The sequence below is a fragment of the Grammomys surdaster genome, unplaced genomic scaffold (genome assembly GCF_004785775.1).
Source record: "Grammomys surdaster isolate TR1022 unplaced genomic scaffold, NIH_TR_1.0 333, whole genome shotgun sequence".
In the NCBI taxonomy this organism is placed as follows: domain Eukaryota; kingdom Metazoa; phylum Chordata; class Mammalia; order Rodentia; family Muridae; genus Grammomys; species Grammomys surdaster.
Genome location: NW_021604752.1, coordinates 116,409 through 132,214, shown reverse-complemented (window position 1 = coordinate 132,214; position 15,806 = coordinate 116,409). Strand labels below are relative to the sequence as shown.

Below are 15,806 nucleotides of genomic sequence, written 5' to 3'. Positions count from 1 at the left end.
ATTTACATTTTCTTTGGTATTTGGGAGCTATATTCTTACTAGTTGCTATATAAAATATACTTGCAAAATCATTGCAGAAAAGCTCATCTGAAAACTCTAAATTTAATTTGGAAAACTAAAAGGAAAAATAGAGACTTCTTGACTTGGATTCCTTCAGATATAAAATAATGGAAATTTGGGGTTGGAGCATAAATTAGGGATTATTGGAGAATTCAGTTTTGCTTTTCTTCATTGTATTTTGTGAATTCAGACTTCTGAATTTTCAATGCAAATTTGACATAAGAGTATTAATTAAATTGTACAAATCCCTGAATTTTATACATTTAATTAACTTTTTTCTAAAGTTTCAAATTTTGCATTGAATTTTATATATGCCTTTTAACCCCTTGTAATGGAATCTGAATCACAGTTTGAAAATGGCCTGTGGTCTCCAGGGGTTAAAAGAAATCTGCCGAATGTTTCTGTTTTCTTCTCCTATCGCCAACAATATTCTCTCATGACCTTTTTTCTTCTTTAGAAATCCTCCATAGATACTGAGCACGTGGTTTCAGAGAGAGAAAGGGTTCTGTTAGAGGAGCTGGAAGCACTAAAGCAGCTGTCTCTAGCTGGAAGAAAGGAGCTGTGTTGTGAGCTGCGTGACAGCAGTGTGCAAACACAGGTAGTGTGGACTTTGGCTCACCCAGGCGCATGGCTCGACAGCGCAGTAGGATTTGTTTGTCTTCTTTGTCAGTGTGTGATAGCGTTTCTTAGGGCTGAGCGTCCTGTGTTTGTGATTGCTCCCATGGAAGGCAGGTGGAGTAGGAATGCCATGCATTCTGCTGGTCATGTGATCTGGTGGGGTAACAGCAACTGTTGCTCCACCATGCAGCAGCCTAACAGATTTCACTGTCACAGTAGACAGCATGCATTCCTTTGAACCCAGTCCATGTTTTTCATCTGTGCATCAGAATGTTTTATCTTTTCTTGATAATGCTAGTCTCTTGATAACACGGAGTTAAACATTATTTCAAGCAGTGTCTACATCATGCTCAAAGGTTTCTGTTTCATCTCATACCACTATAGAAGTGTGCCTTGCCGTTTCTAAGATGACGGGTTTTCTCTTTGTCTTGTCCTCTCTGCCTTTGCACCAACTTACACAGGATGGAAATGACAACCAAGAAGTTGAGGAACAGACATTAAAAGACAAGACATTGGAGAGAAAACCTGAAGACGTATCTCTTGATATAAACCTGTCCAATGAAAGGTATAAAGTGTGTACTTGCTCAGCACAGGGTTAAAATGCTGCTTTCAGTTCTGTAATGATGTCAGAGATTTATCTTGTACTTTTGTACTTTGTCTTAAAAGTATTACTATGTATGAAATCTGACCATATAGGTAATAGTATTGAAGGATTGACAATTTTTTTTATCATTACTTAGACTAATTTTTAAAAATCTTTTGCATGCTCTTCAGTTTTTATTAGATGTTGATCTTGACTCTCTTTAGTTGTTGAATATTGGACTTTTCTTAATTAACTTTATTTTTCATAATGCTATTTTGCATTCTAAAATCATTTCTATTAGTGAGTTTTATGTCTTATGTCTTATTTTTTCATTAACTTTAAGACATTCATTTAGTATTAGGTATTTCGAGAAAATGATGTGATAAATATTTCACATTTAGTTTGTTTTTGCATTAGCTGTATAACGTATAAGAACCTTTAATCCACATTCAAGTTTTATGGAGGAGTAAATAAAATACCCAATGGCAACAATACTATTCCTTACTTTGATATCACAGAGATTGATATGAAAATGTTTAGCACTATGAGAATAGATAGCCTATGTTAACTTAAAGGCTGTTTAGAAAGGCACAGTGTTTTAAATTTTATTTTGTTCAAATGAACATCATTTCTTTAATTTAAAATTAGAACTAGTATGTACTAACAATTTCTGTGACTGTCACCCTCTGTGTCCTCCTAATCTCCTTCCTTAGCTTGCATGAAGGAATTTGGCTCGTAAGATTTTGGCTTATCTAGTGGATCGTCAATATGAAACACAGTCAGTATGGAACTCAAACAAGAAAGGCAGTGTATGAAAATTAGACTTATCATGGCAGTATAAAATAAACTGGTTCATTTGTTTGTTTATATAAAATGAACTTTATAAAATAAAATTTTCAATATTTGTTATATTTTATAAATCATGTATTTAGTTTTTAGAATATTTTTATGATGAGGTTGATAAAATGAGTATTCATCTTTGTTTTAAACCATTATATGAGTTTAATCAGTTTTTTAAAGTAAAAGTTATTTAATATTCTTTTAGTCATGGGGTTTTACACTTGAACAAATTTTAAGTATAAGTTAAGAAAGTAAAACCTTTTACTTCTGCCATTTGGTCTTATTTTTAATAGTCTTAATTATGTAAGTAGATATCTTGATCTAGATACAAAAATAGAAGCCTGTCTTTTGCTTGACAACTACTAAAGGAAAACAACACCATTTATTACCTCATCTTAAAATAGGTAGATCATGTGCCTGAGAAGCAGACAGCTGTCAGCTTGGGTTTTAGTAATACTCTCCTCCAGTGTAAAGTTGAGATAAAGCTCTCTTCAGCCAAGGAACCTCCACCACAGAAGTCTGTCCTTTGTGTCTGTATTTATTAAGTATAAAGTTTGCTGATCCACTACTTCTGATGAATTAAGCAATTAGGGTTCATGAGATTATCTTTCAATCACCATTTATGAAGGTACATTTTTGACACCGTTTTAAAGGGCTCATGTTACAATAAAAATAAACTTTATGAAAACACTTGATCCAGGACAATCCTTATTTTTTTTTTCTCATTTAAAAAATATGTATTTTACGAGTAAGATAGAGGATAACAGGAAATCTAGACAATGGCCATTTTAATGTTTGGGACTGCAGAGATGATGCCGTGGTTAAGAGTACCGAATACTGTTGCAGAGGACCTGGGCTCAGTTCTCAGAACCCACCATTAGAAGCTCACAGCAGCCTGTACCTGTTGTCCCAAGGGATCCAATGTCATCTTCGGGAGACCTCCTGCACATATATGCCACACAGAAACTCACACAGGCACATATCTATGCCCATAAATAAAAATGGATATATAAATTTATCTTAATTCTAATGATTATGTCTGAATGCTAAGATATTTCAGAGAAGAGTTAACCCATCACCTCATTTAAAGTAAATAAATAAGTGATCAAGTGACTAAATAGATTAAAGACTCTTTTATCGTTTTAAAAAGAAAGATATAGTTTATTTCTATTTCATTGAAAAATTTTCTCTCTTCATTTGGCCGAAATGAGTGTGATGTGTGAAACTAGATCCAGTTTTGTCTCTAAAGTAAATAAACAATTGTAAAGGCCTGTGACACTTGCTTTGGTGGTATCAGGCTGAAATGTTACTGTTGGTCTTTTAGAACAGAACTATGCCTATTTGACCTGTTTAGATTTTGGCATTGTATTTGTTGTTAGAAGTTGTAAAATTAGTGCCACATTTTCACTGTGGGCTTTTAGAATCTTACTTTAAAGTATGTTGTTTGACACATTTAAGGATGAAATACAGCATACCTGTATGAGTAGCTGTAGAAAGTATTAGCAGTTCAGTACTTTACATATGCTTGCATCTCACCACACTCTAACTTTTTTTTTAAAAAATTTAATCATTAACTGAGAACCTTAGTGACTTGATTTCTTTTGGGTCAATAAAATGCATGCTTACAATGAAAATTGTAAGCTATATAGGGCTGGCAGAAGAACACAGATACTTTTATAATATAAGTTTTAAAATAAGTAAAAACTAGAAGCACTTCATTGTGGTATGATAGATTATTTTAATAGGATTAAATATTTTCCAGTTATAAAGCATTCTTTTTCTTTCTTCTCTTCCCCTTCTCCTTCCCTTCCTTCTCTTTCTCCTCTTTCTCTTCTTCCTCCTCCTCTTCTTCTTCCTCTTCTTCCTCCTCTTCTCTGTTTTGGTTTTTTGAGACGGGGTTCTCTGTGTAGCTTTGGCTGTTCCGGAACTCGCGCTGTAGACCATGCTGGCTAATCTTTGCCTGCCCCTGCCTGCCTCTGCCTCCTGAGTGCTGGGATTAACAGTGCATCACTACCACCTGCTTCTTACTATAAAGCAGACTGACATAAGAGCAGTGTGTTTTGTTTATTTTTTAATTAAACATTTTAATAAATGATTCTTTTTCTGTACAGGTACGCTCTTAAAAAAGCCAATAATAGACTTCTGAAGATCTTGTTAGACGTTGTGAAGACAACATCAGCTGCTGAAGAAACAATTGGGTGCCATGTTCTTGGGATTCTGGACCGATCTAGTAAAGGTCAGCCAGCTACCAGCCTGCTTTGGAGATCAGAAGCAGAGGCATCCACCACAACTTGTGTACAAGAAGAGTGTGCAAGAGGTAATGGTTCTGTCTGCTATTGAAATAATCTACATCTTCAACATAGGCTCAGTTCAGGGCACTCCCAGGATATAGAAATGTACATAAAGGAGAATACTGAACTTTTTTGGACTGCCATACACAGTGTCACACATATTAATGGATTGTCACACACAAAGACTTTAAAGCTGCTTCTCTCAACCACCATTATTGTACAGCATTTGCAAATGGCTGCCTCAGGGCTGTCATCATATGTACCCAGGGTTACTATGCTGCCTGTTTTCCTTGTCTTCTGATAAAGAATAATTCTGAGTCACTGCTCAGGACTCACATCCACGTGTAAACTAAAAAAAGGTTAAAATGACGAGATTTTAAGACTGTAGCACCACTTGGAAAGGATAAAACAAGTCTCTGTAAAACCTATGTTTGTTTTATCTTTGGGCTATCCTCTGATAGGTCCTTCCTGCTTTTTGAAAAGTGTGAAGTATAGCAGAATGTGCCTTGTCTGCATTTGGGACCAAGTTTTGACTTTCCTTCACTGCTTCTCTTGGCTTTGTGCCGTCATCTTGCTGGTGGAGTCTGAAATCTTGAAATAGAAGGTTAAATCTAGTTTGTTTCCATCTTCACTGAGCCCTCTCCCTACGAGAGGCACGTCCCCCAAAGTGCTGCTTTGTAACTTTGGAGAACATTCAGCTTGCTGAGCTTCCTGTGGAGAAACGAGAAGAAAATAGCCAATTATAGACGGTTTGCTTAATTGCAGGTTGACTAGCAGTGTGTTTCTTACCTCAGAGGAAAGCTTGATTTAAAATTTTAAATAAAATTAACTTAAAAACACTTCAGTTGAGTCTAAAGATAATCTCTAAAATGCTTTAATAAAATGAGAACTGAAATAATAACGATTTTCAAGCTTTCTTGGTTGATTGACTTTTTAGACCAGCTTTCCTCCTGCACAAGCCCTAGACAAAGGGTGTTTACTAGGTGTGGATCCCGATGTGTGGAGAACAAGGTCATACGTAAAACATGTGAAAACATTTAATCAAACAGAAATCAAAACAATGGGCTGCTTTTACTTAACCATCTAGGGAGGAGTTTTACTGTTCTTCTAGTAAAGCTGATTCCATGTTGACTTCTACAGTCAGAAACACCCTGAGGAGACGGCCTGTAAACTACAGACCTGCTCAGGTCAGCAGTTGCCATAGATACTGCAGTACTCAGCAGGCAGCAGCAAGCTCACTTCCCAAGCAGTGTGCTGAAAGTTACAAAGAGAAATGGCAGTTTCACTCAGCACAGAAGACTGTGCTGTGTTTATTGACTTAGAGAAGACAGACCTGAAAGGACATCTGATCCATAAGAGTCTTCTCTTTTAAATTACATTGAAAATTGTCAGTGTAGGAGAAGTGTGTCTATGTCCATTAAAATAACCTAACAGTGCTTTCTTATTGACAAGTGTCCCAGCTGAGTTCTATAGCACATCCCGAGCATCAGAGACTTACGGAACATGGTCTGCCCTGCTCCTACTCTGTGGTAATTCAGCTTACGACTAACAGGAAGCACCAAAATTCCCACAAGGCAAGATGGAAACATAACTGATATTTTGCTTTAAAACGTTTTACATATGTCTTACATAAGTCCTCAGAATATTATTTAACTTGTCTCCAGGGAAAGTCAAGTCCACAGACAAGTACAGTGTCATTTCAGAGATGACTGTGCTAGCATTCCCATCACTGTGTGGGTGCTCTCCAGCTAACATTTTATGTTTTCAGCAGTGTGGTTGGTCTTGCTAATAATTTCATGTGGCCATTAGTATCACTAAGGAACTCTCACAGATCCAGTTTTTGTTTTCAAGTATATATTGAATTAAAACAATTTATGATTTTAAAATGTTGAATTTGTCATAAACCCCAATTACTTACTTGCTTTACAGTATTAGTAATGTGCTCTGTATGTTAGAATTTACCCTGGAATTTTCTCATATTTCTATATGAAAGCATTAATGTCTCATATAACAATAATTAAGTTTTGATCTGATTACAGAGTGACTTTTACTCTTCGGTTTTATATATGGCTTTTTTTCTTGTAGCCACACATGTGTCCTATTTTCAGTCTTCAAGTCTGAACTTGTTTAGATTTTAAACAGGTATGAACTTGCTAACACTTGAAAAAATAAATAATTGACTTATTAGTACTTGCTTCCTTGTGAGAATAATCTTGTTATGAAGCTGAAAGCTAGGGCTAAGCTGTTGTGGACTCACTTGAGTCTGAAAGTGGTCTGTCACCTGACAAAATGGTTCCCAGGGCTGTGTTGTAAGTTTCCTTGAGATGTCTTAGAGGATGGTCCCCTCATCTGAGAGGCCAGGGATGAATGTCTGTCTTCCACAGCTACCTCTGGTACAGTGCTGTGCTATAGATCGGTAGGAGCCAATGATACTGAGAAGGTACTGGTTCTTTCCAGATTCATCCTGGCATTGAAGACATTCAATAACTCATACACTCACCTCCTTCCTTCCTTGTTTGTTTATTTGGAGATGGTTATGCTTTTCGTACCAGACTAGCCTTGAACGTAGTATGTAGGCCAGACCTTTAGGCAAGGTCTCTCCTATACCTGGACTATTATACAGAGGAGACCCTACCTAAAACCTAAAATCAAACCATGAAACAAAAGCTAATAGGTGTAGGCTGTTTTTGAGTTAGCTGTTCCAGAAGCACTGGTGTCCCATGACTGCTGCATTGTGTTTTGTTTTACACGTCCTCTGTACTTGGTGCTTGGGCTTTGCTCCCACATGTGTGCAGTATCTTCAGTCTTTTTCTCATCTGTTGCTCCTGTACACAAGTCATGCTGCAGTCTTCATATTGTTTAAGTGTTCGTTGTTCTCAGCTTTGCCCTCCAGCATAAGCATCAGCACACTGGGAGAGCACTGACTAATTCAGGTGTTCTTACCAACCTTAGTTCTGCTCCCACAGTAACATTACTGTCCTCAGAGAACCGTAAGCTGTTACACCCATAACTCTCCTCTCAGTGCTGGCTCATGGAAAAACTGAAGTTTATCCTTTTAAAATGCTCTGTTTATGACTTTTTAAAATGGATTTTTTTGTTAGCTTATGATTTATGAGACTCCTTTTCCTTCTCAGTAAATGCTGTCTTTACACCAAATGTATACACTTCAAGTATTTCAACTCTCACATTAATAAAAGACATAAAAGACTTAAAAGTTACAGTCCCAGACTTAGACATTATCTGTGGGTGTACACCTCCTGTTTATTCTTGAGTAATTTCCGTGCCCACAGCATAGACTCGTCCTGATCTGGTCATATGTTTCTTCACAATGACTCTCAGTCAGAATCACCTGAAGCCCAGACGTGTGCGCAATTCTCTGCCTGCCTTGCCCTTTTGCCTTTGTGTTTAGTTGTGTCCATCTTGTGTCCTTTCCCCTCATCTTTTGTGTCTTTGTCCTTTCTATATCATAGTTCATCATGCCTCACTGGGTAATTGAAATAGACTTTTAACCAGCCTATTCATTTTTATGTATTCTTAAAATTTGCTTCTGGTACATAGATTTGCTATTATCTTTCTATTTAAAATATGATTAACCTTTTCCAATCTTTATCAAAACCTCCAAAGTTTCAACAAAATCTAGGACAGTTAACAACTTATATCCAGCATACCTTCCAGTTACCTTCTTTTAAATGTTGCACTGCTTCACCCATATTTCTCCATACATTTTTGTTAGTGTTTCTACCATATCAGACTGTTCTCTTTATCTCAGATTTATCATATTCTTCAAACCCATGGAAAAAAAATGTCACTAGAATGCATTCAGTTCCTCAGATAAAGATATCACAGAGAGTATTTTTGTTTCCTAAGCCCTTGCTCCCATAGCATCTGCAAAATTATCATCTATTTCCTAGACTGCTTCATTTGATTTAGCCAATGCTATAGTATGCATTGTACTGTACCATTTGGCATACTTTATATACCATTTTTGAATCCCAAGATCATCTTGAACTTTTCAAGTATTTGTCCCACTGTCCCACTGTCATGGTATTTGGTTTTAAATACACAGTGTAATATAAAGATAAAACAGTACTAGTAGTGCTTTTTTAATGTGGAGAATAAAATGCATATTAAATTTATATTAGCTGCTATGCCAATGATTAGAATTATATAAAGTTATGTCTAAGAGCAAATATTTGAGGCCTGGAGAGATGGTTTGGCTGTTAGAGCTCCTGCTGTTCCTGCAGAGGACCCAGTTTTGGTTCCAAGCATCTACTCCAGTGCTCATCTTTGTATAGGCACACACATGGTACACATATATACAATGCAAGCAGTCATATATATACAATCATTTAACAAAAACTGCAGATGTTTAAAATTGTGCCCTAGAACATACTTTCATATTCTGCCAGCAATGATCTTGTTCAGTAGAGGTGATTAGTGAAAAATGGTAAGAAAAGCTACATCTGATTTTATGGCTCTAGCATGGTGTCCTGAGTGAGTGTGATATTAGGTGTCAGTGATAAGTACTCATGCCTCGCCTTTAGAACAGCAAGACTTTAGAGTAGTGGTCCTTAACCTGTGGGTCGTGACTCCTTTTGGAGGACCCTTTCACAGGGGTCCTGTATCAAGTATTCTGCATATCATATATTTACACTGTTTTATTTATATTTATCATATATTCACTGTTATGAGTAATAACAGTGGCAAAATTACAGCTATGGAGTAGCAATGAAAATCATCTATGGTTGGGGGTCACTATAACATGAGGAACTGTTAAAGGGTTGTAGCATTATGAAGGCTGAGAACCACTGCCTTATAGGAAATGAAGCTTATCTTTTGCCTTGGTAAGCTTACTGATCCTTACATAAAAAAATAATATATCTGTGAATAATAGTCTATGCTTTTTTCCCATCATACTACTGCAAACGTGGCACATAATGAAATTATCTTAGTGCATTTCAGTGTGCCACCAGATCAAATCAGTCACTTCTGAATAGGCTCAAGAGTCAGAAGGTCCGGTCTTAGATAAATATAAACTCCTGCTCTCTTCTGTACTAGCGCACCTGGAGTGTTCCACTGCATAATAAGATAGGGTGTGGGGCGATGGCGGTGGACGGTGTGCGCTTCTCTAGCACCAGAAATCAAAATGGGCAGTCTTCCTCAGTCACTCTCTGCCTTACTCTTGGAGACAAGGTCTCTCATTGAACCTGTAGCATCACCATTTTGACTAGACTGACTGTCCAGCAAGCCCCCAGGTCCTCCTGTCTCTACTCCTCTGTCCTTTCCCCAGCCGAGTATGACAGTTGCTCATGTGTTTCTGTAGCAAGCACTTGACCTCCCCAGTTCCCCTTCATCTTTGTGATCTTGTTTACCTGTTTGCCTCATTACACTGGGAACCAGATTTTGTTACTTAGGAGTCCTCATCACGTTCCAGACACTACTTGACACTCTTTGCTTAGATAGCTATTCTGGGCTGTAAGTGTGGTGTAGTACAGGGTGTATATACTAAAGCTACAGAGTTGATATCCTGAGCCAAAAATAATTTTCCCATCAAAGAAAAGATTCAGAGTAACCCAAGTGTTCGTTTCTACACAGCACTGCCCTTTTGTGTCTATCTTGCTATCTAATCCTCTTGCTTTGCATATTCACTCTGTTATGTTGTTTCTTAAAGACCTTGAAATTGTAATGATCCAAGTTTTAGTTTGACTTGGTATTGTCAGTTACTTAATGTTGTAACTTTAAAAGATTAATGTCTGCCTCTAACTTACTACTGTTCTAGCTATGGATGAGTCCATACCCTCCTATCCTGGAACTGCCATGGCAACCCACGACAGCATTTGGTCAAAAGTCACCGAGGAAGGAGCAGAGCTGTCACAGCGGCTTGTGAGGAGTGGTTTTGCTGGGCCTGTAATAGATCCTGAAAATGAAGAACTTATGCTGAACATCAGCTCTCGGCTACAAGCAGCTGTTGAAAAACTCCTAGAAGCCATAAGTGAAACCAACAGTCAGGTAACCTCTTATCTCATAGTAGTGTCTGCGGCGGTTAGTGCAGACTTTCTGCTCAGCCGTGGATGATTTAATGATTCTCTCTATTATCCCACAGATAGTAGATCCCACAGGCCAGGCTTCCTCTTAGTAATTGTGTTCAAGTTGGGTCTAGCAAAGCAGACCAGTAATTCCTTCTATTTGGCCAGGCCTGGGCATCTTAATGAGAGGCTACCTTTAAAAAACGGCATGAAAAAGGTCCAGAAAATAACTCAGAGGTCAAGTGCTTACAGGGCTTGTGAGAGTGCACTCCCCAGTCCTGAAACATAAGTATACAAGCACACAAATAAATGCGGGTTGTATTTTAACCAGACACTGTGTGCTTTTCAGTTGGTAAAGGGTGATGTGCTCTGTTAATGGAGTCTTTCAGTTCTACAATTCATGATTACTTTAACAGTCAGGTTATCTAGACTATTGTATGTTAGGTTTTTGTTTTTGTTTTTTTTTCCCAAAGAGATTTTAACTCTACCATTATATGAAATGTTCTGTAAATTCTGTACATTCATATTCATTGAATTCTAGAAAGTCTTTAATTTCTTTATTTCTTCCTTTGCCCCAGTGGCCATTCAGTAGAGAGTTATTTAGTTTTCATGAGTTTATAGGCTTTCTGTTGTTGAAATCTAGCTTTAATCCATGGCCATCTGCTAGGATACAGGGGGTTATTTCAATCTTGAATTTGTTGAGACTAGCTACACAACTGAGTATGTGGTCAGTTTTGGAGTAAGTTCTGGAGGTGCTGTACAGAAGGTATTTTTTTGTGTGTGTGTGTTTGGGTGAAAGGTTCTGGAGGTACCTGTTCTGTACATTTGGGTAATAATATCTGTTAGCTCTATTATTTCTGTTTGTTTTTTTTTTCTAGCTGACTTGTCCATTGGTGACAGTGGGGTGTTGAAGTCCCCCAGTATTAATGTGTGAGGTTCAAGGTGTCATTTAAGCTTTAATAATGTTTCCTTTACAAATATGGGTGCCTTTTTATTTGGGGTTATAGATGTTCAGAATGTAGATGGCATCCTGATGGAGTTTTCCTTTGATGGGCATCAAGTGTCCTTATTTCCTTCAATTAATTTAGGGTGAAAAATCTATTCTGTTAGATATTAAAGTGGCTATACCAGCTTGCTTCTTGGCTCCATCTGTTTGGCAAACCATTTTCCCAACCCTTTACCCTGAGATAATGTCTATCTTTGATGTTGGGTGTGTTTCTTATATGCAACAGAATGATGGGTCCTGTTTTCACATCCATTCTGTTAGCCTGTCTTTTTATTGGGTAATTGAGACTATTGATATTGTGAGACATAAATGACCAATGATTGTTAATTCCTATTATATGGTTGTTGTTGGTGGTGGTGGTAGTGTGTATCTTGAATCATTTTATTCTTTACTTGTTTGGTTTTTTTTTCCCTGGCTTTCTTGGGGATTTATTCATTTCCTCCCATTGTTTATTTGTGTTTTTCTGATATTTCCTTAACAGACTTATCCTTTTCCTCTGTAAGGACCTCTGTCATTTTCCTAGCATTGGTTTTAATGTCATTTTCTTGTGCTTCAGCTATGTTGGAATATTCAGTGGCTGCTGTAGTAGGATAGCTGGGCTAATACTGTTTGTAAAAACCTAAATATTTATCAGTTTCCAGTTGCAGGACATTTGGTACACATCACATTGGTGATTCCAGCTTACACCAAAACCCAGAGTGATATTTCTTTAACACTGGCCAAACAGCCAGAGAGAAAATGGCAGCAATAAAAGCCATTATTACTCATTTAACAGGGCAGTAAGTTATACTTAGAGTTTGATCTTTAGCCAAAGTTCAGGAGACTTTAACTTAAGAATTGACATCCTAAATGCTGTGTCATGATGTGAAATTCTGTAGTTAAGAAAATAGACATTTTCTACACAGAAACATTTGTAACGTTTTTATTCTTCAAGTGAGCTAACGTCCTGGTGTGGGTTTCCCTTCAGAGGCTCATGCCTATGCCACTTCGAAGGCTCCTCCCATCCCCTGAACGAGTGCATAAGTTAAAGTGGTTGCTTTTCAGCACTGTTAAAGCTTGAATTCCTATGGATTCTAATCATCCTGTGTGCGGGGATATTGTACAGTATGATCTTACACGGAACTATCATGTCATCTTGCTCCTTTTGTTTTGCTTATTGCTGCCATGTTAATGTTTAACTTGTGTAACATGTACTTCGTTTTTACACTTCTTTATTTTTTAATTTAATAGTGGTATTTTTGTACTAATTTGGTTTTGGTTAAGCTTCTCCTTCTCATCTCTTCCTCATCTTTGCTCAGACATAATTCTGGTATCTCTCCTTCCAACTCATAGCCTATGTGCACTGTCATTCCAAAAGCATAACTCTTAATACATTTTTTTCTTGACCATTCTTAAATATTTTTGACTTGGATATTTTGACTGTCACTCACATTATAGCTTTTGCATGAGGTTAATATAAAGTCTGGTCTGTCTGGCTAGTGCAGTATGTATTTGTGTTTTGACAGCCACTGCAGAAAGCGGTGGCTAATTCCCCAGTGATCAGTAGTGCTCACAGGCTACTTGTTTAGTAGCCAGCTAGAGCCACACCTCCTCATGCTAGTGTCCCCTCCACAGCCAAGTGTGTGAATCCACCTGCAGCACGCAGCTCCCCAGGCCAAGTCCACAGCTCAGAGCAGTCGTCTGTTTAAGAGATGGGTGTGTGAGGTGCAGCAGAGCCTGGCCACGGCGTGGTTGTTTGGGATCGTTTTCATTTTATTTCTCCTATTATTTATTGTTGAAATGCTAGGCCAGTGCTCTGTTGCTTTGCTGTGGCTGCATTGACTTATTTTAAATACCTTTAGCAGATATCAGCCTTGTGAGCCCAGCAGTCACTCTGTGGCAGAGACACCCCAGAGCAGCGGCACCATAGCCCCTAGTGAGCGAGCTGCACATGCTCAGTTTGCTCAAGATCTCCATGCTTGAGAGCCAGCAGCCTGTGTTTTATTGGGTCTTCTAGGTGATTGTGATACATGCTGAAGTTAGAGGCCACTAACCTAGAGACTGTTGGCTTAGTGCCGCATTGTTCTACTTAATTCCCAAGTACTCTATCTTCTATATAACATTTTGAAGTAACTGTTGGGATCCATGATAAGCAGTTGTAGAACTGAGGCCTTTCTTGGGTGAATTCTACTTTTAAAGCAGTATGAATACAGGCTTTGTGCAGGCTTCTTCTCAACTGAACTTAGTTCACCCTTACTAACTGTGGGTGAGAACGTCATCAGTAGTAACTGAATTACTCGGCACCTGGTGAATCTATGGATCAGTCAGTTAAAGTGGCATAGAGTAAGCTCTCTGCAGAGTAGGTGGAGCTGATGTCCCTTTACTGTCCCATCCCTTTTTCTTCTCTGCGCTGGAGTAGTTCCCTTTGATCTTGCTGTCTTGCACTTGTTAAAACAAATTCTGAAATAGAATGGGCAGACACTGGCGTAATGTCTTCCTGCTTACACTGAAAGAGAAATGCAAGTCATTGGTTCTCTTCAGGAAACCTGAACCTAGAGGAGAGAGCAGACCGACTTGGGTGTCTGGATGTGGGTGTGGCTTCCCTGCATTGTTTGAGTATCTACTTCATACAGTTACTCTTCTGGATATTGGATATGAATACAAACAAAATGGAAAAACTCCCATTTTCAAGGGCTTATTTAACGTGGTGGCCAGTAATAAATAAAATGGCGTTATGTCAGATAACTGCTGAGACGTAACATGAAGTAGAACATGTTTGGAGATGGAGCACTTTATATAAAGGAAGGGCTTTTGTGATAACGTAATAAGCAAACACATTAGGAAAATGAGGGCTAGAGGGGTAGTCAGCAGTTACGAGTATGCACTGCCCTTCCACAGCGCCCTCTTCTGGGAATCCGGCACACTAGCAGTGCAGAAATGCATGGAGGCAAATATGTATGCATAAAATAGTAAAATGAGCGAGAGCATCAGACGGGTAAATGGAAAGTGTTCCATTGAGGAACAGGTATGAAGGCCATGTGGTGTGGCTCACAAAGGGTCCAGTGTATCTGGGACAAAGTGTCAAGGAAGTGTGGAAAAGGTCCAGTGGTGTAGAAGCCAGATCGTAGAGAACGCTGTTAATTGTTTGTCAGGTATGGAGTCACTGAGAGCTTTTAATATTTCATTTAAGAATAACCTTAGACCCATAGAAAGGCTGCGCAAGTACTGCTGTTGTCCTGTACTGCTTGCTCAGTGCACTCATGTACGCACACACACACACACACACACACACACACAGGGCATACTCCCACTATGACTGTCAAGTTATGAAATTACACAAGGATAATTCTACTAGCCAAATACAAACCATTTGAGTCAAGAGACAAATCTTATGCTAGTGATGATACAGATTCCTCCATTAGCCTCTCTAGTCATGGATTCAGACCTGAGACACACCTTCATTTTCAGTGCACTTTCTCCAGTGGATTGTACCAACTTTTGTTAGATTCCTAAACACTGCAGATGAGGTCCCACCTGCCAGAACTTGGCCTCTATCACTTCTCGGCTGGAATGCTCTGAGTCTCTCTCCCGTGTTTCCGCATTTGGTACCTCTTGCCTCACCACCCTCCTGCCCTTCCATCCATCATACTACTGTTTCAGGAACAGCTCTAAAACAGACAATTGATACCATTTTCCTGCTAAAATATCTGACTACACACACACACATACACACACACACAGGCCCTCGAACAAACAGTTAGTTAGTGCTGCTCATATACACATGGGTGTGGGACTATCCACTGGAACATGATCAGTTTACTAGAGGCCACACCCCTAAAGAAAACTGACTTTCCCTTCTAGCAGCCATAAACTGTGAGGAGCTCCTTAGCTAAGGATGTCATCTCATATGCCCCTCCCCCACCCCTGATAGACTCGATTTGTAATTTTTTTTCATTTTGGTGTCTTTCCTTAGTGATTAGTTCTTTAAGTATGAGAAAATTAACTCTGTGTGGACAGTTCTTCCAGTGAAGAGTTGCATGTACCCACACTGAAAGTGACAGTACAACATACTTCATCACCCCAGCGTGCCCTGGTTTTACTCTTTACAGTCGGCCATCTCCACTCCCTGCCTTTGGTAAACTGGCTTCTGTTCCTTACTTAGGTGTCCTGTTTGTAAGAGTGTCATAAATGAAGTCATATTTATGTACCCTTTCAAGTCTTCCTTCAGTTGCCATAAACTGTGCCTGGAACTTGATTGCTCTGTGTTATGTGTAATTATAGGGTTTTTGTTGTCCATGTTGTTCCTTTCTGTGAAATATTACATTGTATAGATGTCCTTAGTCGCATATTCATTGCTTAAAGGACATAGAGATTGTTTTTGTCTTCAGATATTGAAGTTCTCA

At 38.5% G+C, this 15,806-nt stretch overlaps 1 protein-coding gene across 1 annotated transcript in view; it reads left to right on the top strand.

Annotated features, from left to right (window-relative positions):
• The window catches only part of Akap9 (A-kinase anchoring protein 9), a 140,311-nt gene that overhangs the window by 69,408 nt on the left and 55,097 nt on the right, over positions 1–15,806 (top strand). The window contains exons 19-22 of the mRNA XM_028778283.1: positions 518–658; positions 1,140–1,243; positions 4,213–4,418; positions 10,172–10,401. Coding sequence (XP_028634116.1) covers positions 518–658; positions 1,140–1,243; positions 4,213–4,418; positions 10,172–10,401 — 681 coding nt within the window. The remainder of the gene's footprint in view (positions 1–517; positions 659–1,139; positions 1,244–4,212; positions 4,419–10,171; positions 10,402–15,806) is intronic.